The 26,594-nt window shown below is 37.3% G+C and overlaps 1 protein-coding gene across 5 annotated transcripts in view; it reads left to right on the top strand.

The window, feature by feature from the left end:
* The window catches only part of HSF2BP (heat shock transcription factor 2 binding protein), a 245,728-nt gene that overhangs the window by 162,073 nt on the left and 57,061 nt on the right, over window positions 1-26,594 (top strand). For all 5 annotated transcript variants that reach the window (XM_077119017.1, XM_077119016.1, XM_077119014.1 and 2 more), the window contains one exon: window positions 9,076-9,179. In XM_077119017.1, the coding sequence (XP_076975132.1) occupies window positions 9,076-9,179 (104 nt within the window). The remainder of the gene's footprint in view (window positions 1-9,075; window positions 9,180-26,594) is intronic.

The raw sequence follows: 26,594 nt of genomic DNA, 5'->3' as shown, positions 1-26,594 counted from the left end.
TTTTGTTGACAATACTTTATACTTAGAGTTTTTAGATCACATATATTAGACATTTTTATGACTGCTTTTATTGCCACTGTTTCATTAGCCTGTGCCCATGTCTCTCTGACTTAATGTTTCTCCTTGTGTCTCAGAACATTCTTCCGAGATCATTTTCCTTTTTCCTGAGGGGCTGTGCTTCACGTTTCTCTTAGTTCAGGCTAGGTTGTGGCCAAATTTCTTAATTTTTCTTTAGCAGTCTTTTTGTTTTACCCCCTTTTCTGAAAATATTTTTGTTGGGTTTTTCAATTCTAAGTTTACAATGATTTCTTTCTATACTTGGAAGACCTAATTTTCTTGTCTTTTGGCTTCTGTTTTTGTTATTGACATCCTAGCTTTCTATGTAATCGTTGTTTCTTTGTAGGTGATCTGTCTTTTCTCTCTGACTGCTTATAAAATCTTTTCTTCTTTGGAGTTACGCATTTTAACTACAGTGTGTGTAGAATTGTATTTATCTTTCTTTATCTTCCTTGAGATTTTTTGTACTTCTCAGACCTGTGAGATTTTTTTACCTCCTCATTTCTGGAAAAGTCTTGGCTTTTATTTTTGTAATATTTTTCCTCTGCTATCGTGTCTGTTCTCTCTCTCTAATTAGTGAAGTTGAGGGTTTAAAGAATGGCCTTGCATAAAATACGGGATTCCCATGTACCACCTTATTATTGATACCTTGCATTGGTATTGTACTTGTTACAGTTGATGGAAAGACATTTTGATAATGTTACTGTTAGCTATTAAACTTAGGGTTCTATTTCCAGTTTGTGTTGGGCAGTTCATTGGAATTTTTTAAAAATTTAGTAAAGTTTACAATTCTAGTAAAATTTATATAACCTAAAATTTTCCCTTTTAACCACATTCAAGTATATAATTCAGTGCTGTTAATTACAATAAAGTTGTTGTACTACTACACCATGCATTACTAAAACCTTTCCATTGTTCAAAATAGGAACTGCACATTTTAAGCCTTAACTTCCTAATAATTACCCCTACCCTCTCCCTGGTAACTTATATTCTAGATTCTGGCTTATTAGTGAGATCATACAATATTTGTCCTTTTATGTCTGACTTATTTCACTCAACATGATGTCTTCAAGTTTCATCCATGTTGTTGCATGTATCAGAACTTCGTTTCTTTTTATGGCTGAATAATATCCCATTGCGTGTATATACCACATTTTGTTCATCCGTTCATTGATTGATGGACATTCATCTTTTGGCAATTGTGAATAATGCTGTAAACATTGTGCAAATGTCTGTTCAGGTACCTCTGTTCAGTTCTTTTTGGGGTCTAAGTATATTACCTAGAAGTGAGATTACTGGGTTATTTGGTAATTCTGTACTTAACTGTCTGAGTAGCTGCCAAACAGTCTTCCACAGCACCTGCACTATTTTACATTTCCATGTACAATGAATGAGTGTTCCTATTTCTCTATGTCCTCCCCAACACTTGTAACTTTCCTTTTTTTAAAATAGTAGCCATTCTAGGGGGTGTGAAATGGTATCTTATTGTGGTTTTGAATTGTGTTTCCTAATGATATTGAGCATTTCTCATGTACTCTTTGGACATTTGTATATCTTCTTTGGTGAAACGTCTATTCAAGTCTTTTGCCCATTTTTAAATTGTTATCTTTTTGTTGTTGAGTTGAAGGATTTGTTTTTTATTTTGAACATTAATCCTTTATTGAATATGTGATTTCCAAATATTTTCTCCTGTTTCATACATTGATGTTTTACTTTCAAGATAATGTACTTTGAGGTACAGAAGTTTTTAATTTTGATGAGGTCCTATTTATCTCTCTTTCCTTTTGCTGCCTGTGTTTTGGGTATAAAGTTGTGCTGGTTTGAAACGATGTATGTACCCTAGAAAAGCCATGTTTTAATCTTAATCTCATTTTGTAAAGACAGCTGTTTCTTCTAATCCCTATCCAGTATTGTATGCTTGAAACTGTAATTAGATCATCTCCCTGGAGATGTGATTTAATGAAGAGTGGTTATTAAACTGGATTAGGTAGAGGTGTGTCTCCACCCATTTGGGTGGGTTTTGATTAGTTTCTGAAGTCCTATAAAAGAAGAAACATTTTGGGGAATGGGAAATTCTGAGAGAGCAGAACAACATAGCCACAAGAACCACCAGCCAGTGACCTTTGGAAATGAAGAAGGAAAATGCCTCCCAGGGAGCTTCATAAAACAGGAAGCCTGGAGAGGAAGCTAGCAGATGATACCATGTTCACCATGTGCCCTTCCAGATGATTGAGAAACCCTGACTGTGTTCACCATGTGCCCTTTCACTTGAGAGAGAAACCCTGAACTTCATCAGCCTTCTTGAACCAAGGTGTCTTTCCCTGGATGCCTTAGATTGGATATTTGTATAGACTTACTTTAATTGGGACATTTTCTTGGCCTTAGAACTGTAAACTAGCAAATTATTAAAGTCCCCCTTTTAAAAGCCATTCTGTTTCTGGTATATTACATTCCAGTAGCTGGCAGACTAGAACCAAAGTCTTAAGAAATCATTGCCTGTCATGCCAGAGACCTGGGTTCAATTCCTGGTGCCTGCCCATGCAAAAAAAAAAAGAAAAAAAAGAAATCATTGCCTACAGCTAAGGAGCAAAATGCTTCAGGGAAATCCGTGCAACAGCAGGAACAGGTAATGCTGCTTTTTGGAGTGCTCGTGTGTGTGTGTGTGTGTGTGTGTGTGTGTGAGAGAGAGAGAGAGAGAGAGAGAGAAAGAGATAAGATGAGTAAGAAAATAAAGACAAGAGGTTTTTGATTACTGATTCAATCTCTTTATCAGCTGTTGGTTTGTTGAGATCTATTTCTTTTGAATTGGTGCAGTGGTTTGTGTGTTTCTAAGAGCTTGTCCGTTTTATCTAGGTTATCTACTTTGTTGGTATACAGCTATTCATAGTATCTTCTTATGGTCTTTTTTATTTCAGTGGGGTCAGTAGTAATGTGCCCTTTTTCACTTCCAATTTAAGTCATTTGTGCCTCTCTTTGTGTGTGTGTGTCAGACTGGCTAAAGGTTTGTCAATTTTATTGCTCTTTTCAAGGAACCAACTTTTAGTTTTGTTGATTCTCTCTATTGTTTTCTTTGTTCTCTATTTCATTTGTCTCCACTTTAATCTTTGTTATTTCCTTCCTTCTTTACTTTGAGTTTAGTTTGCTCTTTGTTCTAGTTCTTCCAATTTTGAGATTAGGTCTCAGATTTGAAATCTTTCTTCTTTTTTAATGTAAGCATTTTAGAGCCATGAATTTCCCTCTCAGCGCTGCTTTTGCTGCATCCCATAAATGTTGGTATGTTGTGTTTTCATTTTCATTTGCCTCAAGATATTTCCTAATTTTCTTTGTAATTTCCTCTTCAACCCAAGAGTTAAGAGTACATTATTTAATTTGTTTATATTTGTGAATTTTCTATTTTCCTCTCTTTTATTGATTTCTAACTTTATTCCATTGTGGTCAGAGAAGATATAGTATGTTTTCAGTATTTTTGAATGCCCTGAAACTTGTTTTGTGGCATAGGATATGATCTATCCTGGAGATGCTCCACGTACACTGGAGAAGAACGTGTAGTCTGTTGCTGTTGGGGGAAGTGTTCTATATGTGTCTGTTAGGTCTTGTTGGTTTAAAGTCTCATTTAGGTCCTCTATTTCTTTATCTTTTGGCTACATATTCTGTCCATCATTGAAAATGCACTTTAAATTCTACAGTTAATGTAGAACCATCAATTTCTACAATTTCTTCTGTCATTATTTGCTTCATATATTTTGGGGCTGTGCTATTAGGTGCATATATACTTATAATTGTTATATCTTCTTGTTGAATTGGCCCCTTTATCTATATATGGTGACCATCTTTTTCCCTTGTAACTGTTTGTGACTTAAAGTCTGTTTTATCCAGTATCAGTATAGCTGTGCTTGGCTGTCTTTTGGTTACTATTCATGTGGTATATTTTTTCTATCCTTTCTCTTTTAGCCTGCTTGTGTCTTTGAATTTAAGCTGAGTCTCTTACAGATAGCATATAGTTGGATCATGCTTCTTCTTTAAATCCATTCTGCTAATCTCAATCTTATTAAATTTATAAAGACTTCTTTTGTGTCCCAGCATATGACCTAATCTGATGAACATGCCATGAGCACTAGAGAAGAATGTATATCATGGTGTTTTGGGATGTAATGATTTCTATATATGTCTATTAGGTCTAATTCATTTATCATATTGTTTAAGTTTTCTATTTCTATTTCCTTTTTCTAGTTCTATCTATAGTGGAGAATGGTGTATTGAAGTCTCCCACTATTGTTGAAATATCCGTAGCCCCCTTCAGCTTTGCCAGTTTGCCTCATGTACTTTGGAGCTTCTTGATTGGCACATAAACATTTATGGTTGCTATTTCTTCTTGGTGAATTGTCCCTTTTATTAATATGTACTGCCCTTCTTTGTCTCTTATTATGTCTTTACATTTAAAGTCTATTTATCTGATATTAGTATAGCTAGTTCTGCTTTCTTTTGTCTACAGCTTGCGGAGAAATATTTTTCCACCCTTTCACTTCAAGTGATTTGTGTCCTTGGGTCTGAGATGTGTCCCTTGTAAACAGTATTTGGATAGGTTATATTTTTTAGTCCATTCTGCCAATCTGTGTTTTTTAATTGGTGAGTTTAGTCCATTAAAAGCAGTTCTTGAATCTACCATTTTATTCTTTAGTTTTTATTTGACAGATCTCTATATTATTTTCCCTCTCTCTCTTTTTATTCTTTTAACTACCCTTCCTGGTACTCCTCAGTTCTGTGCCCTCCTCCAGACCTGCCTTTCATCTCTTATTTCTTCAGCCAACAGGATTCCCTTTAGTATTTCTTATAGAGCAGGTCTCGTATTGACTAGTTCTCTTCTTTATCTTTGAAGATGTCAATCTCTCCCTCAACTTTGAAGGACATCTTGGCTGGATACAAAATACTTGGCTGAAAGCCTTTCTTGTTCAGGATCTTCAGTGTGTCCTACCACTGCCTCCTTGCTTCCATGGTCCCTGTTGAGTCGTTTGAGCTCAGTCTCATGTGGTTTTCCTTGTATGTAGTAGATCACTTTTCTCTTGCTCCTTTCAGGACTTTCTGCTTATCTTCAACATTTGCAGTCTGATTAGTATGTGTCTTAGAGTAGGTCTATTTGGATTTATTCTATCTGGGGTTTGTTAGGCCTCTATGATTAGCATATTTCTGACTTTTTAAAAGGGTTGGGAAGTTTTCTCTGATTATGTATCTTCAGCTAACCTTCCCAGCTCTTTACTCTTCTCTTCTCCTTCTGAGACACCAGCAGTTCTTACATTTGCATGCCTTTTGTTTTCCATCATTTCCCTGAGATACAATTCCTTTTTTCCAACGTTCTTGTCTTTGGTGCTCCCTAGTTCAATTGTTTTGTTTTCTAGCTCACTTATTCTTCCTTCTGCTTCTTCAAATCTGCTGTTGTGTGTCTCTAATATATTTCTAATTTGTTTTGCAGTGTCTTTCATCTTTGTGGGAGTCACTATTTTTCTATTTAATCTTTCAGATTCTTCTTTATGGTCTTCTAGTATGTTCTTGATATCCTCTGTTTCTTTATAAATATCCTTGAGTAGTAGTCTGAGTTTACTGGCTGCTGTAATGTGATATACCAGAACTGGAACAACTTTTACAGAAGGGGAATTTAATAAGTTACAAGTTTACAATTCTAAGGAAATGAATGTATCCAAATTAAGGCACCAACAAGAGGTTGGTTACCTTCACTCAAGAAAGTATGTACTGTCTGGAAAAGTTCTGTCAGCTGGAAAGTCATGTGGCTGACATCTGCTGATCCCTTGCTCCTGGGCTCCAGTGCCTTTAGCCTCTGCTCCGGGGGTTCCTCACTTTATTTCTTCAGAGCTAGCTTTAATCCTTGGCTTCCCTTGGCTCTCTCCAGGTTCTGGCTTGCATAACTTCTCATGGCAATGTGTGCTGGGCTCCAGGCATCTCCAGACATCTGTGTTTCTGTTCTCCATGTGTCCACATCTGTGTCAGCTCTGCTGTGAAGTTTTTGTTGGCTCTGAGGCTTCTTTCAATTTCTGTTGTTTATTACTCTCTCCAAAATGTTTCCTCTTTTCAAGGATTCCAGTAAACTAGCCAAGACCTACCTGGAATGGGTAGAGTCACAGCTCCTCCTAATCATAGGTCACACCCACAACTGGGTGTGTCACATCTCATGGAGGCAATCTAATAAAAAATTTCCAACCCACAGTGTTGAATCAGGGTTAAAAGAAATGGCTACCCCCACAAGATTGAATCAGGTTTAAAACATGGCTTTTCTGGGGTGTATACTATTTTCAAACTGGCACAGTAGTAGTTCCATATTCTGTGTCCCCTCTGTTGTTTTGATATAGTCATTTAGCTGGTTTGTTTCTGATCTTCATGTACTTTGTCATTTTCTCTTTGAGACATTTGATTATCTTAAGATTATTTTGCAAGTTGGTTTCTTTTACTTGTCTAAAGTTTTGCATTTGCTTGGATTTGCATTGAAGGTCCCATTTTGCACTTGATTTGTCAGTAATTCCCCACTAAACCAAGGCCCTGATCTTGCATAGGGGGTGCAGTTCTACTTGAAGGTCTGTTAAAAGCTAGGCAGGGATGCACAGGTAGTTTAGTGGCAGAATGCCCACTCGCCATGTGGGAGACCTGGGCTCAACTCTGCACATGCATCTCCCCCCCCAAAAAAGATAGCAGCAGTATAGTATGTGAAGCCAGAAGGAAGCACCCCAAGATGTATTGGGAATGAACTTACATTGGTACCCACAGAAGAGAAGGAGAAAAAAAAAGAAATGAAAATTTAAAAAATAAAATAAAAATAAAAACTAGTCATATTGGAGTTTGCCAGACAGTACTTACTACCTCTTCCCAACAAATGGCACTCTTGAGCCACCTCCTTCTCCGAGGCCCACCTCTGTCTGACTGCTGTGGGGGGCTAGGCAAGGTGGGCCGTGGGGTGCTCCTGCCACACTGCCACACTGTGGTCCCAGTGTGCTGGCTGAGGCAGCTGGTCACAATGCCCTGAGGCATCTGATTGCCGTCCCAGTGGATCTGCTCCTCACAGCGCCCACAGGACTACTATTAGCGGCACCTGGTGGACTGATCATCTCAGCACCTGGCAGATGCAGCTTTTTGCAGTAGTATTCTGGGTACTGCAGGCTGCAGGCCGTTTGGGGAGGTCTCCCTGGCTAGGTAGTTGTTGGGGTAGGTTGGATTGGAGGGACAGTGTGCTCCCTTGGATCCATAGTTAACCACACACTGCCACCCACCCCCAGCAGGATCGCAGCCAGATAGACTCACCCTGCTGTCCCTGTCCAGCTCCCCACCCCCTCTCCACCAGGAAATGCTGAAGATCCTCTGTGGGCACTCACACCTCAGGACTGCAGTCCCAGTCATTTTTTCTGTCCTTTCCTGGTTGCCCCATGGAGCAGGGGTGAGCCAGCTTACCCTATTCTGCCATCTTCCCAGAAGCCTCTCTGCCCTTTCCTTATGGAACTCGATTTTGAAGAATGTTGAACATTCTCACTCTAGCCTCTATGTGGTTTAACCTCTCGCATGTTTTTTTATCCAGTTCTATCTGTGCTGTATTCTCTGAATTTTCTCTAGCTTTGTTTTCCTTTCTGAGTTTTATATTTCATTGTTATAGTCTTCATTTCTGTAAGTTTTATTAGTTTTTTAATTTGCCTGCTCATTTATAATATTTACTAGCTCCTTGATCATTTTATAATTTCTTTTTTTTTTTAACTTATTTGCACCTATTGAACATCTTCATTTTCTGTTCTGAAATTGATGATTATGTTATCTGAAAGTTTTTCGGTTCTGGTTCTTGTGCTGAGTATTATGTGTAAGGTCTTCATTTTTCATGTTTTTCCTGGTTTATATTGTGAACTAACATTTATTAGTATTGTATTTGTGGGAATTCTTTGAACACCAGGTTGTAAGTTCTTTCCTTTGAGAATATGTGGATTCAGTTTGGCCAGGAAGCTGGGGAAGCTACTATCCTAGATCTACTTTTTGTTAAAATTATTGGTTTGTAGATTTTCAGGCCAAGCTTGAGACTGGCAGAATTCCTTGATAGTTTTTCAGTTTATTCTTTTCTAGCTTTGTGCAGGGGTATGCCATCAGAATCTTCCTGAGGCTTTTCTTCTGGTACCCTTGCATTAAGCCACTAAGACTGAAGTTCTAGCCCCTGCAGTCTGCTGATTTTGGCACTCACCTCCCTGAAGTTGTTCTCTCATTTCATTCAGTAGCAAAGATGTTTTTCTTTCGTTTTTTGCAACCTCCTTCATTCTCACAAGAGTTTAAAGAAATGTTTATCCAGGCTTTTTTATTGCGCTACAGTGTGAAGGTTTTGGGCTTTCTGTATTCTGTACTATTGTCAGAAATCAAAGTCCTTTAGTTTCCAGTTTTCATTAGAACCCACACTGCAAGTTGTAATTCAGTTCCCAAAACAACTTGTAGATCCTCTTTAATTCAGAACACTTATTGAGATGGTTGGTGCTGATATGCTGTTATCACTTGTTGTGTGGATTAAGCAGGCTTCTGTGGTCTGATCTGGTTACCCAGATGTGACATATAATGTTCATTTAATAAAAAATACATGATTAGATTTTAAACAGTTGAATTGAACTTTTAGAGTTCAGTACACTTATGAATTGAGGGTTACTTGTATGTATATGCAGGACTGGTAATAAAATAAGAACGATGAATCAATAAATATGGTTTCTGAGTTTTCCTAAGGGGCCCTCTCTGCACCCATGTCTCTTGTTTATGGGAGCCCACAAAAAGTCAGTTTACATGAAATTATTGGTAAAGTTTCACTTTTCCAGTAGCCTCATCTAGACATACATTACTTCACATACCTCGTACTGACTCTTGCTCATCCGTATTGCTGGATTGGACACCTGACGTGTAAGGAATCTGCACAGTATGTTAAGGTCCTTTGACCATGGGTTGCATTTAGGTGCAGTACATGTGGAGGGGCTTACACCTCACCCACTTCCTTTTGTGTTTCAGGCTAATGCTGATGTCTCTGTACAACGTGAGCATCAATTTGAAAGGCCTGAAGTATATCAGTGAGAGTCCAGGATTCATCCCTCTGCTGTGGTGGCTTCTAAGTGGTAAGGAGGGGGCAGCTTACCTGCACAGTGATGGCTCATGCATATGTTACAGACAGATGTGTTACAGGGGGCTCACTTCCAGACCAACGTGTGAAAACGAGTCCCACGAGATGTGTGGTTTCCAAGGGCATGTCAAAATTACATTACACTACCTGTAGCTTATTCAATGTGCAGTAGCATTATGTCTAAAAAGTCAGTTACCTGAATTAAAAATACTTCATTGTTAAAAAAAATGGTAACCATCATCTGAGCCCTTCAGTGAGCTGTAATCTTTGCTGGTGGAGGGTCTTGCCTTTATGTTGATGGCTGCTGACTGATCAGGTTGGTGGCTGCCAGAGTTTGGGAAGGCTATAGCAATTTCTTAAAATGATGCAACAGTGACATTTGCTACATCTGTGGACTCTTCCTTTGACTTCAACACTTAGAGGCCATTGTAGGGTTATTAATTGACCTTATTTCAGTGTTGTTGTGATCAAGGAATAGGGAAGCCTGAGGAGATGGGGAGAGAAGGGAATGGCTGGTCGGTGGAGTAGTCAGAACACATATAACATTAATTGAGTAAGACTGCTGTCCCATATGGCGGTGTTCATGGTGCCATAAACAAGTAGACTCGTAATATCAAAGATCATAGATCACCATTCATAGAAATGATAATGAAAAAGTTTGAAATATTGTGAGAATTACCAGAATGTCACACAGAGAAACAAAGTGAGCACATGCTGTGGGAAAAACAGTGCCAGTAAAGTTATCTTGACTCAGGGTTGTCTGTACTCTGTAGCTGAAATAAGATTTAAGTAATTAGGAATTAGAATTGAGTATCCAAAGATGGAATCATTCCTTTATTTATTATTTATTTATTTATTTATTTATTTATTTTGGCATGGGCAGGCACCGGAAATTGAACCCAGGTCTCCGGCATGGCAGGCAAGAAGAACTGTACCACTGCGCCACCATTGCCCACCCATAATCATTCCTTTTAAAACAATGGTTACAAGTTAGAGAAAACCCTGTGGTGTGCTGAAAGTTATTTCTACTTCTATTTCTGAAGTATGGCTTTCAATTTAGTTGCAGTTTTCTGGTGGTCCTGCAATACAAAGATAAGTGATCTTCTCAGACAGATTATAAATGGCTTCTATCTATCCCTTCCTGTGATGACAGGGCAGTTCTGTGTGTGGTGTATGTGGTTTTGAATATAAGACAAAGGAAAGGCCCCACTGTTAAAGAATTTGCTTAAAAAATATCTGATACTGCAATTTGTGTGATGTTTTATGTGTGTGTGTATTTTCTTTGAAATAAAAAACTTTTACTGCTTCCCTTTCTCCTCACCCGTAACACTGCTTTCATGTAAAATTTTGTCCCAATCTGTTATCATAACTTTTAGCAATATGTATTTAGTAGATACACATCCTATTCACATATGCTAAAAATGCGACTTTATGTTTTCGTAGTTCAACTTACTCTCTATTTTTGAGCTTCAGTCTCACTTGGTATGAATTCTTAATTTTTGTTTACAGCTTTATTGCAGTATAATCGACATGCAATAAAGCCCACATTTAAAATAAACAGTTTGATAAGTATTGACAAAATCCACACCTGTGAATCCATCACTACAATCAAGAGTGTTCACATGCCCAAAGGTACCTCACGTCCCTTTGGGTCCTTCTCTTCTCTTGCCTCTCTTCCTCTCTTCCTTGACAGTCACTGGCCTCCTTTCTCCACCACAGATGAGTTTCATTTTCTACAAATGGAATCAAACATTTTGTGTTCTTTTTTGCCTAGCACCTTTCACTCAGCACGATTATTTTGTAAATTCATCCATGTTGTTGTGTGCATCAATAGTTATTACTTTTTATCGCTAAATAGTACTCCTTTGTGCAGATACACCATATAGCTGTTGATGGGCATTTGGGTTGTTTACAGCATTTGGCTATTATAGCTATAACTTCTGTGAACATTCATGTACAAGTCTTTGCATGGACAAGTGCTTTCATTGCTTTTGGGGCTTGTAATTCAGACCCAGATCTGAATCAGAGCTTTTCTACTTAGGAACTTATCCAGTCTTTTAGCATCCCACTCTTCTGATCTGTAAAGTGGACTTTTCCACCTCAAGGGTCTTCATGAGTATTAAAATACAGCAGTCCCTGGGTAAACACCTAGTGTAGTAGGTGTTAAATAGGTGGTAGTTTTACTTTTTATTTCTTATCTTAACCTATTAGGCTGCAGTGAAAGCTCATTTCCGTTTATTTCATTTGACCTAGAGGTGGCAAGTGGCTTTCTAGTACACTGGTCCATAGTACAGGATCAGTGCTATTAACTGTGCTGTACTAGATGTTCTCATTTCCTTTATCCTTTGCTGGATTTTATTTTCCTTCCCTTTAATCATCTCAGCAGCTGACATTTTCCCAAGCCTTTTCCAGATTCTTTGCATTCCTCTGAAGCTGTGAGACTGACATAGAATGCCAGCAAGCAGCTAGTGAGGATGGAGTGCACCAGGATGATATTGGACGAGGACCACGTGTTATATTGCTGTTAATGCAAACTAGTATTATGATTACATTTGTAACATTATAACTGCTTGTCTTATCCATGTTTACTATGTTGAATAGGCATATAAGCCCCATTATTTAGTTTGTCCAGGTACTATGAAATCTTGATAAAATTTGCCCATATTTATTTATTTCTTCAGTCTAAACCTTTCTTCTGAACTCCAGACCCATATATCCAGCCATCTAGTAGTAAAGGGATAATCTCTTCTGAGAATTCATAGCCACAGCTGGTTTTTATGCAAGTTTGAAGCCTTAATTGTAGCTACCTGAGTGGTCCAGAGTATCTCCAGCCAAGAATTTAGTTTGAAATTGTCCTTGGTTGGTAAAGTTTCTAGCCATTTAGGAAAAATATGTGACTTCTTTCTGGAGAATTCTTTGGCTTCAACCAAGACTTTGAAAAATTCTTACAATTAAGCTCCAAAAAACCTGAGCGCACAAATTAAAAATCATAAAAAGCATAAGGAAACATCATTGGTGAAAGCTCATAAGAAATACAATCAGATTTGTGTCATAAAATCTGCGGAAGATTTCAAACATAGGAATTGTCAAACTGGTAGAAATTAAATGTATTTGATATGTTTAAAGAAATAAATGAAGGGACTAAAATATGAGTATAAATAAAGAGTTTATAAAAATGACAAGGCTGATCTGAGAAAGAATCAGATATTTCTGAAAATGAACAGTATAGTGTATATAATCATAAATTTATTGTGCAGTTTTAACAGAAGATTATACATAGTTGAAGAGATAATTAAATTAATTGACAGATCTGAAGAAATTATCCAGAATGAATAATGAGATGGAAAATATGCAAGGCAAGAGACATGGAGGAAAGACTAAGAATTTAATGTGTAGCTAATTAGAGTTCTGGGAAGAGGAGAAGGTGAATAGAACAGAAGCAGCATTTGAAGAGATACTGGCTAAGGAGCTTCCCAAACTGATGAAAGAAGCGATCCTTAATTTGAAGTCCACTTAGCGCTAAGCAGAATGAATGAAGAGACCTCAGACACATCATAGTATGAACTGCAGAGCCAGAGATAGGGGAGATATTAAAGGCAGGCAGGCAGAAAAAATGTACACTTACAAAGTATCGAGGCACTGAGACTGATATTTAACTCCTAACAGCAACAACGGAATACCTTAATGCTGAGAGAAAAGTGTTAACCCAAATCTGTATAGCCCCCCAAAACACCTTTCAACAACAAGAATGAAATAGAGATATTTTCAGACAGACAAAAGCCGAGTGTCTGTCACCAATGGGTCTTCCCATCGGTATTGTAAAGGCACTTCATGTAGAGCGTGAGCTCAGATGCACTTATGAGATGCAGGTAAGAATGATGATCAGAGAGTGACAGACACATGGATAAATCTAAGTAGACAGTGACTAAGAGGGACAGAACAAACAGCCAAGCAGTGGCATTAGGTACCAGGAGAGAGTGTCACGTGCACTGGGAGAAGCATCAGAGGAATAGTGTTCTGCCGTCCTCGCCAGGTTCAAGTGGAGGGAAAAGAGAATGATTGCTTTTAAACTTGAATAAAATAAGTGTGCAAGTAACATTTCCAGGTTAACAGGGAGATTATAGAAATAGATTTCATAACAGTGTAGGATAAATGGAATGTGAAAAATAATTCCAAAGATGGCAAGAAAAGATAGAAATAAGAAATGCAAATGTTAGATGGAAGTAATTTTAAGTTACAGTAAATATAAATAGACTGTGTGAATCCTGTTAAAAACAGGATTTAAAACAAAATATCTAGCTATCTTTTGTTTATAGGATATCTGTCTAAACTAAAGAATACGCAAAAGTAACGTTTCACCAGGAAAAGGTAACAATTCTGGACTTACCTAAATACTTACCAACACAGTCTCAAAATAAATGAAACAAAAAACTGTATAACTGTATTTTTTTTTGTCCAGTAAAACATTTTATTTTGTACAATATATATATGTGTGTGTATATATACATTATATATACACAACAAAGAACATTGTTGTTTGAGGTTTCTCAAACAACAAATCCCTGAGTCCATGGGAACCCAGGACACTTATACTTATAAAAAGTATAAGAAGTATACTTATAAAAAGTATAAGAAGACTCCCCTCTCTTTCTCCGCCGGCCCGCCGCGCGGCGCCCACGCCCCGCAGCAGCCGACCCGCCCGCCCTCCTTCTCCCCCCTCCTCCCCCTCCTGCTCCGGCCGCTCTCCAACCACCACGGTGCCCTCTTCCCCCGCCTTCACCGGCTCCTCCACCACCAGCCTCTACAGCCTTGCCGCCCTCACCCTTCCTCCTCCAGAAAGCTACTGGGGGAGTGGAGATAATACAGAGCAGCTCCCGGAGCCACGAGGGAGAGCAAAGGGACGGCGTACCCCATCCTGGAATGGCTGACTATCTGGGAGAACCAGCTCCGGTGAGATCACCAAGGGGCACGGGCTTTCCTGGGTGGGACGGCAAGCGACCGGAGTCCCTCCCTTCCACCTTCCCAGGCCAGCTGGTAGAATTGGACAGGCAGTCCCCTTAGGCCGCGGCGGCTGGTGCCCCCACCACACGAGGCCCCCCAGAACAACTGAGATAGTTGGGTCGGAAATCCCCAGACTGCGGAGAACAGTGACTGGGGGATCCCTTCCAAACACGTGACTCCCCCGTCGGCTGGGAAGAGTGCACTCTCCCGGGCTGCACAGCTGGCGCCCTCCCGCCACGCTTGGTGCCCCGGGCCAACTAGCTAATTCGGCCGGACGCTCTCCCGTGCTGCGGCGGCCGGCGACCCTCCCCGCATTCGGAACCCCAGGCCTGCTGGCATTCTTCCAAGACGCTTCGGCTGCCGAACCTCCCCTACAGCGAGAATTTTCCAGAGTTAAAGGACCCACAGCAACTTTCACTGGTGGAACCCGTAGACAAACGTGTGCCACGAGCACCACCTACTGGGCAGGATAAGAAAAACAGAACCCAGAGATTGCACAGAAAAATCTTTCAACCTGTGGGGTCGAACACCCAGGGAAATCTGACTAAATGCCCAGACGCCAGCAGAAGATAACGGATCACGCTCAGAAAATTGAACATATGGCCCCGTCAAACGAAGAAACCAATAGTTCAAATGAGATACAGGAGCTGAAACAACTAATGCTGAATATACGAACAGAAATGGAAAACCTCTTCAAAAACGAAATCAATAAATTGAGGGAGGACATGAAGAAGACATGGGCTGAACATAAAGAAGAAATAGAAAAACTGAAAAAACAAATCACAGAACTTATGGGAGTGAAAGATAAAGTAGAAAACATGGAAAAAACAATGGATACCTACAACGACAGATTTAAAGAAACAGAAGATAGAATTAGTGATTTGGAGGATGAAACATCTGAATTCCAAAAAGAAACAGAAACTATCCGGAAAAGAATGGAAAAATTTGAACAAGGTATCATGGAACTCAAGGACAATGTGAACCGTACAAATATACGTGTAGTGGGTATCCCAGAAGGAGAAGAGAAGGGAAAAGGAGGAGAAAAACTAATGGAAGAAATTATCACTGAAAATTTCCCAACTCTTATGAAAGACCTAAAATTACAGATCCAAGAAGTGCAGCGCACCCCAAAGAGATTAGACACAAATAGGCGTTCCCCAAGACACTTACTAGTTAGAATGTCAGAGGTCAAAGAGAAAGAGAGGATCTTGAAAGCAGCGAGAGAAAAACAATCCGTCACATACAAGGGAAACCCAATAAGACTATGTGTAGATTTCTCAGCAGAAACCATGGAAGCTAGAAGACAGTGGGATGATATATTTAAATTACTAAAAGAGAAAAACTGCCAGCCAAGACTCCTATATCCAGCAAAATTGTCCTTCAAAAATGAGAGAGAAATTAAAACATTTATAGACAAAAAGTCACTGAGAGAATTTGTGACCAAGAGACCAGCTCTGCAAGAAATACTAAAGGAAGCACTAGAGTCAGAACCGAAAAGACAGAAGAGAGAGACATGGAGAAAAGTGTAGAAAGAAGGAAAATCAGATATGATATATATAATACAAAAGTCAAAATGGTAGAGGAAAATATTATCCAAACAGTAATAACACTGAATGTTAATGGGCTGAATTCCCCAATCAAAAGGCATTGAATGGCAGAATGGATTAAAAAACAGGATCCTTCTATATGCTGTCTACAGGAAACACATCTTAGACCCAAAGATAAACATAGGTTGAAAGTGAAAGGTTGGGAAAAGATATTTCATGCAAATAACAACCAGAAAAGAGCAGGAGTAGCTATACTAATATCCAACAAATTAGACTTCAAATGTAAAACAGTTAAAAGAGACAAAGAAGGACACTATCTACTAATGAAAGGAACAATTAAACAAGAAGACATAACAATCATAAATATTTATGCACCGAACCAGAATGCCCCAAAATACGTGAGGAATACACTGCAAACACTGAAAAGGGAAATAGACACATATACCATAATAGTTGGAGACTTCAATTCACCACTCTCATCAATGGACAGAACATCTAGACAGAGGATCAATAAAGAAATAGAGAACCTGAATATTACTATAAATGAGCTTGACTTAACAGACATTTATAGGACATTACATCCCACAACAGCAGGATACACCTTTTTTTCAAGTGCTCATGGATCATTCTCAAAGATAGACCATATGCTGGGTCACAAAGCAAGTCTTAACAAATTTAAAAATATTGAAATCATACACAACACTTTCTCGGATCATAAAGGAATGAAGTTGGAAATCAATAATAGGCGTAGTGCCAGAAAATTCATAAATACATGGAGGCTCAACAACACACTCTTAAACAACAAGTAGGTCAAAGAAGAAATTGCAAGAGAAATTAGTAAATACCTAGAGGCAAATGAAAATGAAGACACAACATATCAAAACTTATGGGACGCAGCAAAGGCAGTGCTAAGAGGGAAATTTATTGCCCTAAATGCCTTTATCAGAAAAGAAGAAAAGGCAAAAATGCAGGAATTAACTGTCCACTTGGAAGAACTGGAGAAAGAACAGCAAACTAATCCCAAAGGAAGCAAAAGGAAAGAAATAACAAAGATTAGAGCAGAAATAAATGAAATTGAAAACATGAAAACAATAGAGAAAATCAATAAGACCAGAAGTTGGTTCTATGAGAAAATCAACAAGATTGATGGGCCCTTAGCAAGATTGACAAAAAGAAGAAGAGAGAGGATGCAAATAAATAAGATTAGAAATGAAAGAGGAGACATAACTACTGACCTCACAGAATTAAAGGAGGTAATAACAGGATACTATGAACAACTTTACGCTAATAAATACAACAATTTAGAAGAAATGGACAGGTTCCTGGAAAGACATGAACAACCAACTTTGACTCAAGAAGAAATAGACGACCTCAACAAACCAATCACAAGTAAGGAGATTGAATTAGTTATTCAAAAGCTCCCTAAAAAGAAAAGTCCAGGACCAGACGGCTTCACATGTGAATTCTATCAAACATTCCAGAAAGAATTAGTACCTACTCTCCTCAAACTGTTCAACATAATCGAAGTGGAGGGAAAACTACCTAATTCATTCTATGAAGCTAACATCACCCTCATACCAAAACCAGGCAAAGATATTACAAAAAAAGAAAACTACAGACCAATCTCTCTAATGAATACAGATGCAAAAATTCTCAATAAAATTCTAGCAAATCGTATCCAACAACACATTAAAAGAATTATACATCATGACCAAGTAGGATTCATCCCAGGTATGCAAGGATGGTTCAACATAAGAAAATCAATTAATGTAATACACCATATCAACAAATCAAAGCAGAAAAATCACTTGATCATCTCAATTGATGCAGAGAAGGCATGTGACAAGATTCAACATCCTTTCCTGCTGAAAACACTTCAAAAGATAGGAATACAAGGGAACTTCCTTAAAATGATAGAGGGAATATATGAGAAACCCACAGCTAATATCATCCTCAATGGGGAAAAATTGAAAACTTTCCCCCTAAGATCAGGAACAAGACAAGGATGTCCACTATCACCACTATTATTCAACACTGTTTTGGAAGTTCTAGCCAGAGCAATTAGACAAGAAAAAGAAATACAAGGCATCAAAATTGGAAAGGAAGAAGTAAAACTATCACTGTTTGCAGACGATATGATACTATATGTAGAAAACCCAGAAAAATTCACAACAAAACTACTAGAGCTAATAAATGAGTACAGCAAAGTAGCAGGTTACAAGATCAACATTCAAAAATCTGTAGCTTTTCTATACACTAGTAATGAACAAGCTGAGGCAGAAATCAAGAAACGAATCCCATTTACAATCGCAACTAAAAGAATAAAATACCTAGGAATAAATTTAACCAAAGAGACAAAAAAACCTATATAAAGAAAACTACAAAAAACTGTTAAAAGAAATCACAGAAGACCTAAATAGATGGAAGGGCATACCGTGTTCATGGATTGGAAGACTAAATATAGTCAAGATGTCAATCCTACCTAAATTGATTTACAGATTCAATGCAATACCAATCAAAATCCCAACAACTTATTTTTCAGAAATAGAAAAACCAATAAGCAAATTTATCTGGAAGGGCAGGGTGCCCCGAATTGCTAAAAACATCTTGAGGAAAAAAAACGAAGCTGGAGGTCTCGCGCTGCCTGACTTTAAGGCATATTATGAAGCCACAGTGGTCAAAACAGCATGGTATTGGCATAAAGATAGATATATCGACCAATGGAATCGAATAGAGTGCTCAGATATAGACCCTCTCATCTATGGACATTTGATCTTTGATAAGGCAGTCAAGCCAACTCACCTGGGACAGAACAGTCTCTTCAATAAATGGTGCCTAGAGAACTGGATATCCATATGTAAAAGAATGAAAGAAGACCCATCTCTCACACCCTATACAAAAGTTAACTCAAAATGGATCAAAGATCTAAACATTAGGTCTAAGACCATAAAACAGTTAGAGGAAAATGTTGGGAGATATCTTATGGATCTTACAACTGGAGGTGGTTTTATGGACCTTAAACCTAAAGCAAGAACACTGAAGAAGGAAATAAATAAATGGGAGCTCCTCAAAATTAAATACTTTTGTGCATCAAAGAACTTCATCAAGAAAGTAGAAAGACAGCCTACACAATGGGAGACAATATTTGGAAACGACATATCAGATAAAGGTCTAGTATCCAGAATTTATAAAGAGATTGTTCAACTCAACAACAAAAAGACAGCCAACCCAATTACAAAATGGGAAAAAGACTTAAACAGACACCTACCAGAAGAAGAAATACGGATGGCCAAGAGGCACATGAAGAGATGCTCAATGTCCCTGGCCATTAGAGAAATGCAAATCAAAACCACAATGAGATATCATCTCACACCCACCAGAATGGCCATTATCAACAAAACAGAAAATGACAAGTGCTGGAGAGGATGCGGAGAAAGAGGCACACTTATCCACTGTTGGTGGGAATGTCAAATGGTGCAACCACTGTGGAAGGCAGTTTGGCGGTTCCTCAAAAAGCTGAATATAGAATTGCCATACGACCCAGCAATACCATTGCTAGGTATCTACTCAAAGAACTTAAGGGCAAAGACACAAACGGACATTTGCACACCAATGTTTATAGCAGCGTTATTTACAATTGCAAAGAGATGGAAACCGCCAAAATCTCCATCAACAGAAGAGTGGCTAAACAAACTGTGGTATATACATACGATGGAATATTATGCAGCTTTAAGACAAGGTAAACTTATGAACCATGTAATAACATGGATGGACCTAGAGAACATTATGCTGAGTGAATCCAGCCAAAAACTAAAGGACAAATACTGTATGGTCCCACTGATGTGAACGGACATTCGAGAATAAACTTGAAATATGTCATTGGTAACAGAGTTCAGCAGGAGTTAGAAACAGTGTAAGACAATGGGTAATTGAAGCTGAAGGGATACAGACTGTGCAACAGGACTAGATACAAAAACTCAAAAATGGACAGCACAATAATACCTAATTGTAAAGTAATCATGTTAAAATACTGAATGAAGCTGCATCTGAGCTATAGGGTTTTTTTTGTTTTTGTTTGCTTGTTGGTTTGTTTGTTGTTGTTGTTTTTTACTATTATTACTACTTTTATTTCTTTTCTTTATATTAACATTTTATATCTTTTTCTGTTGTGTTGCTAGTTCCTCTAAACCGATGCAAATGTACTAAGAAACAATGATCATGCATCTATGTGATGATGTTAAGAATTACTGAGTGCATATGTAGAATGGTATGATTTCTAAATGTTGTGTTAATTTCTTTTTTTTTTCTTTCCGTTAATAAAAAAATAAAAAAATAGAAAATAAAATAAAAAAAAAAAGTATAAGAAGAAATTCACAAATCCCCAGTGATCAGGAAATGTTTTAACACTTCTCACTCAATAATTGATAGATCAAAAAGGCTAAAGAATCAATAAGGAGATGAATGATTTGGAAAACAAAATTAATTTTCTTGGCCTAGTTGATGTATAGAACACTGATTCAGCTACAGAATGTATATCTGTTTCAGGCCCAAATGGAATATTTCCAAAAAGTGACCATTTTATGGGCTATGCAACAAGTCTCAACAAATTTCAGGAATTTGAGTGGTCCAAAATATCTCCAGCCAAGAATTTAGTTTAAAATGAGGCTTGCTTGGTATTGGTAGGGTTTCCAGTCATTTGAAAAAAAATACAAGACCTTTTGTAGGTTTATTTGATTTTAACCACGGCTTTAAAGAATTCTCACAGCTAAAAAAAAGAAATCAAGAGAATATCTTCTTTGAGCACAATACAATGAAGCTGGAAATCAGCATCAAAAAGAGAATTAGTCAAGTCCCTTGCATAGAAATTAATAACATATGAGTAAAAGAAGATTTGATGCTAAAAGTTATAGGGAAATACAAAGTGCTAAAATGAGCCAAGACAATGTATCATGAATTGTTAGATCACTTGTATTATGATGAGATAGATACATTGATAATGGAACAAAATTGACCCACACATATGGAAACAATTTATGGCAATTGATTTTGCGTATTAGTGAACAGAATGATGCACAGTTGTTTATACATATCAGGAAAATGGAATAGGAGTCCTAACTCACACAGATTAAAAATAAATGAAATTGTTTTCAAGCTCACACAGCATATTCCAAAAATCAAATCCAGGAGAATTAAGAATTTAAATGTGAAAGGCCAAAATATGAACTTGTAGAAGGTAATATAGATGGATATTTTTCTCCTTCCAGGAAAAGTAAAATTAATATAATAAAATACAAACCATAAAGCAAAGGATGGGGACATTCAGTTACATTAATTGTAAGATCTTATATTCATCAAAAGACACCCCAAATAAAGTTTAAAAGCTAAGTCACGTAGTGGAAGAAGATATTTAAAGCAAAATAATGACAGAAAATTAGTGCCAAGGATGCAAAGGGGGAATAAAACCTGTCCTCTATATTACTGAAAAAGAGTTCCCTGGCAAAACCACATGACTAGGCATGATCCACAAAAAGAAACTCAAATAACATGAGAAAAGATGCTTACTTATTAGTACAAGATACCATTTTATGCACATCATCTGAACAAAAATTTTAAAAGCTGGGCACAATATCAAGTGTTGATGAAGATGAAGAAAAGCTGGAGTACTTACACACTACTGAGAGACTGGAAATTGGTGAAAGCACTCAAAAAAACGATCAGGCATTATCTAGTAAAATTGAAGCTATATGTTGTATTCTCTTAGGCATATGATTTAGAAATTCCTACTTGTATATATCAGGAGACATGCATAAGGATGGATTTCACAATACTTTATAATAGAAAACTTGACACAATCCAGTTGTCCATTCACAATAGACTGGAAAATTAATTGTGGTAAACTTATACATTGAGACAGTGGCATTTATGCACTGAGATTTCACAGCCGTGAAAATGAAAGAATGACAATGCCACCAAAAACAATTGGATGACTTAAGAAACAAGGTTGAGTGAACAAAGAAAAGCATACAGGAACACACATAGGATGATTCAATTTTTGTGCACTTCATATAAAGTAACACTAAAACGTATACTCAATGATACAAATGCACAAAATGAAAGTAAAAAGTTGAAAGAATGATAAACACAAAATTCAGGGGGCTGGTTACCACTGATTGGATAGGAAGAGGATGTGATTTAGAAGAGGCACACAGAAGAACTGAAAGTTAATGATAAAGATGGAATCTTTTTTGAACAGCTGATGTACTCAGAAAATCTTTTTCCCAAAGAGCAATGATAAACAGGATGTTATTCTTGAAAATAATCACTTCAGGACTCTAGAAATTGACCAAAGGCATACATCAAATTTAGAAGTGTTTGTCTTAAACAAACCACTCAACCCCAGTGAGAACAGCGGGAGTCTTGTGTTTTAGCCTAGAAACTGACTCACCCCTTCACCATTCCCCCTGAATTGCCATGACTGGGTTTTTACCATGATAGGATGAGCAGTGAGCAGCGAGCAGCAACTTAACTGCAAGAGGAGGTTTATGTGATTTGGAGCAGAACCAGAAAATCCCCAGCCCTAGGAGTGTTGTAGAAAGCAACCGTGATTTTGGTTGGAAACAGGTAAAGTCAATGTTGAACCTAGCCTGAAGTTGTGATACTGGTTGGAACAAGCAACAGACCAGGACACCACCCAAAAATTTAAGAGGGAGATTCAGGGAGTGATAAAGCCATGGTGGGTCTTGATTAGCTCCCATATATTCCTGTGGGTCAGAAGGCTGGCACATGTGTAGGGTTGTGTGCACACTCAGGAGAGACCAGAAAGGGTCCTTACAGTCTGCTTATGGGTGAGCAGGAGGACTGGCGAAAATGGAAAGTAAAAGAAGCCTTGTAAAGTGCTTCAAAACTTTGAAAACTTTCTTATAACCCAGACACAGATTCATCAGCGAAGTGTTTAAGTACAACTTCTGACCAATCATTGGTTGATCCAGAGGCAACCTCTAGGAAGTCAAACTGAAAAACCAAAAAGTAAAACCAAGAATTTTAAAAAGGATAAACAAAATTCAAGCAGAGATATCAGTAGCCACACACTGTGGGGGAGATTGACTCCACAGAAGTCTGGGCAAGTCACAAAACAAACAAGGAACAGTAGTAATCTCTAAGCAGGGGGAGTCAGAATCCAGAGTTGCTACAATGTGCTACTTAAAATATCCAATATTTATCAAAAGTATTATGTGACATGGAAGGAAACAGGAAAGTGTAAAGTCATACACAGGAGGAAAAAAAGCAAGCCCATGTCTTATAGACAAATCCGTCAAAGCAGCTATAATAAAAATGTTCAAAGAACTGAAAGAAGTCATATATAAAGAATTAAATAAAAATACACTGACAATGACTCATCACATATAGAATATCAGTAAAGAGATAGAAATTATTTTTACGAGTCTGTTAAAAATTTTGCAGTTCAAAAATTCAATACAAAGAGCCACCCAAAAGAGAGATGAGAGAAAAGCACAGAAAAAAACAGTTGAGGAAATAATGTTTTTGAATTTCCCAAGTATGATGAAAAACAATCTTGACATAAGGAGAAGTTTAGGGAACTCCAAGTAGGATAAACAATACAAAGAGCTCTGTATCTAGACACATCATAGTCAAGCTGTTGAAAGCTTAGAACCTGCAAGAAAAATCTCAAAACCCGCAAGAAAAAAACATATGCAGGGAATCCATATTAAGATGAACAGCTCACTTTTCATCAGAAACCAATGGTTGTAATAGAGCAGAGGGATGACATATTCAAAGTTCTAACAGGAAAAAAAAACTGTCATGCAATAGTTCTATACCCCATAGAACTACTCTTAAAAATTGAAAGCAAAATGAAAACATTCTTGGATAAACAAGGACAAAGATTTTGTTGTTAGCAGAATTTCCTTACAATGAAGACTAAAGGAAGTCCTTAAGGCTAAAAGAAAATGACACCAGAGGACTACTTGAACCCTTACAAAGAAATAGGGAACACTCCTAAAGTAAATAGAAAAGACATTAATAATATACTTGTCCTTGTCTGCTCTTAGCTGATTTAAAAGACAATTGTACAAAACCTTATTGTTGGGCTTATAACATAAAAAGACATAATATATATCAATAAATATATGTATATAATACATATGTGATGTATAATATATATGTATATATGATATATATGACAGTAATGGAACTGAAGAGGGCAGAGAGAGTGAAATTGCACATGACCACAATTCAGATCCACAGGAATAAATGAAGAGTATCAAAAATGGTAAATATTTAGATTAGTATAAAAGTATAAATAAATATACTTTTCTCCTTTATTTCCAACTTATTTACAAGACATGAGTGTATTAATCAGTAATTATTATACTGTATTGTTGGGTTTATAACAAATAGATACAATATATATGACTAGTACAAGCAGGATCTAAGGGAGCTTTAATGGAGTAGAGTTTCTGTACTTAACTGGAATAAAGTTGATATTAATCTGAAGTAAAATGTGATAAATTATGATGTATACTGTAAATCCTAGAGCACTATTAAGAAAATAAAAATATACAGTAAAAACACTACAAATTAAAGCAGCACATTGGAAAATGTGTATTTAACACAAAAAAGTAGTAAAAAAGGAACAGAGGAACAGAAAAATATGAAACAAATAGTAAAATAGAAATTCGATCGTATAATTTTTTTCTGGTAACGTGTATAATATGAAATTTCACATCTAACCATGCTTTTTGGATTTCTGTAGGTTGGTAATAGGCTTTAAAATCAGGATGTATTAGTATTCCAACTTTCTTCTTCTCTTTCAAGATTGTTTTAGCTATTCAGGTCCCCTTAACCTTCCACTTAAATTGGATGATTGGTTTTTCCCTTTCTGCGAAGAAGGCTATTGGAATTTTGTTTGAGATTGCTTTGAATCTGTAAATTGCTCTGGGTAGAATGACATCTTAGCAATATTTATTCTTGCAGTCCATAAATACAGACTGTCCCAGTTCTAAAGGGAGCAGAGTAACCCTTTTGCACATGTTGGGAGCATGTGTGTCTGGCCCATTCTATCTGGTGGTTGCCTAAGGGACTTGCCATCCCAGAACTTGCCATGCATGTAGAAGGCAGCTCTCCAAGCTCTCCTACAGAACACTATGGTAAAGCAGCCAGTATCTGCCCTGGGGCAGGGGTTGCTTACTGTAGAACATATAGGTGTGGGTCAGTCCTGAAAGAGGTCACGCCCACTGATCAATTTGAAAAGACTAGAAAAGATATTTTCTTTTTTATTTTCTTATCTCCTGGCATTCAAAGAAAACTCTGTCATAACGCTAGCTGAATACAGACCTAAGGAACAGAAAAAATTCAAAGAATAAATTCCAGCATTAGTGCATTAAAAATATCAGTGTCCAGACTTCAGTAAAAGTTTTTAAAACATACAAAGAAACAAGAAGTGATAGCCCAGGAAAAGGATAAGATTAAAGTGTTAGAGACCATCAATGAGGAGGATGACACCTGGGACATTCCAGATAAAGATTTTTTTTTTTAATTTTTTTTATTAATCAAAAAAAAGAAAAGAAATTAACACAACATTTAGAAATCATTCCATTCTACAAATGCACTCAGTAATTCTTAGTATCATCACATAGATGTATGATCATCATTTCTTAGTACATTTGCATCGATTTAGGAAAAGAACTAGCAAAACAGCAGAAAAAGATATAGAATGTTAATATAGAGAAGAGAATTAAAATAATAATACTAATAAAATATATATATATATATAAAAAGGAAAAAGAAAAAAACAAAAACAAAAGATACAAACACACAAACAAACAAAAAACCATATTTCAGGTGCAGCTTCATTCAGTGTTCCAACCTAGTTACATTACACTTAGGTATTATTGTGCTGTCCATTTTTGAGTTTTTGTATCTAGTCCTGTTGCACAGTCTGTATCCCTTCAGCTCCAATTACCCATTATCTTACCCTGTTTCTAACTCCTGCTGGTCTCTGTTACCAATGATATATTCCAAGCTGATTCTCGAATGTCGGTTCACATCAGTGGGACCTTACAGTATTTGTCCTTTAGTTTTGGGCTAGACTCACTCAGCATAATGTTCTCTAGGTCCATCCATGTTATTACATGCTTCATAAGTTTAGTCTGTCTTAAAGCTGCATGATATTCCATCGTAGGTATACGCCACGGTTTGTTTAGCCACTCGTCTGTTGATGAACATTTTGGCTGTTTCCATCTCTTTGCAATTGTAGATAATGCTGCTATAAACACTGGTGTGCAAATGTCCATCTGTGTCTTTGCCCTTAAGTCCTTTGAGTAGATACCTAGCAGTGGTATTGCTGGGTCGTAATCCATTCTGCCATTCTATGTCTTTTGATTGGGAAATTCAGTCCATTAACTTTTAGTGTTGTTACTGTTTGGATAATATTTTCCTCTACCATTTTGGCTTTTGTATTATATATATCATATCTGATTTTCCTTCTTTCTACACTTTACTCCATACCTCTCTCTTCTGTCTTTTCGTATCTGACTCTAGTGCTCCCTTTAGTATTTCTTGCAGAGCTGGTCTCTTGGTCACAAATTCTCTCAGTGACTTTTTGTCTATAAATGTTTTAATTTCTCCTTCATTTTTGAAGGACAATTTTGCTGGATATAGGAGTCTTGGTTGGCAGTTTTTCTCTTTTAGTAATTTAAATATATCATCCCACTGTCTTCTAGCTTCCATGGTTTCTGCTGAGAAATCTACACATAGTCTTATTGGGTTTCCCTTGTATGTGACGGATTGTTTTTCTCTTGCTGCTTTCAAGATCCTCTCTTTCTCTTTGACCTCTGACATTC

Source organism: Tamandua tetradactyla, chromosome 10 (genome assembly GCF_023851605.1).
Source record: "Tamandua tetradactyla isolate mTamTet1 chromosome 10, mTamTet1.pri, whole genome shotgun sequence".
Lineage (NCBI taxonomy): Eukaryota > Metazoa > Chordata > Mammalia > Pilosa > Myrmecophagidae > Tamandua > Tamandua tetradactyla.
The sequence above is the reverse complement of the archived record's forward strand: the minus strand, read 5'-3'. Positions and strand labels throughout refer to the sequence as shown.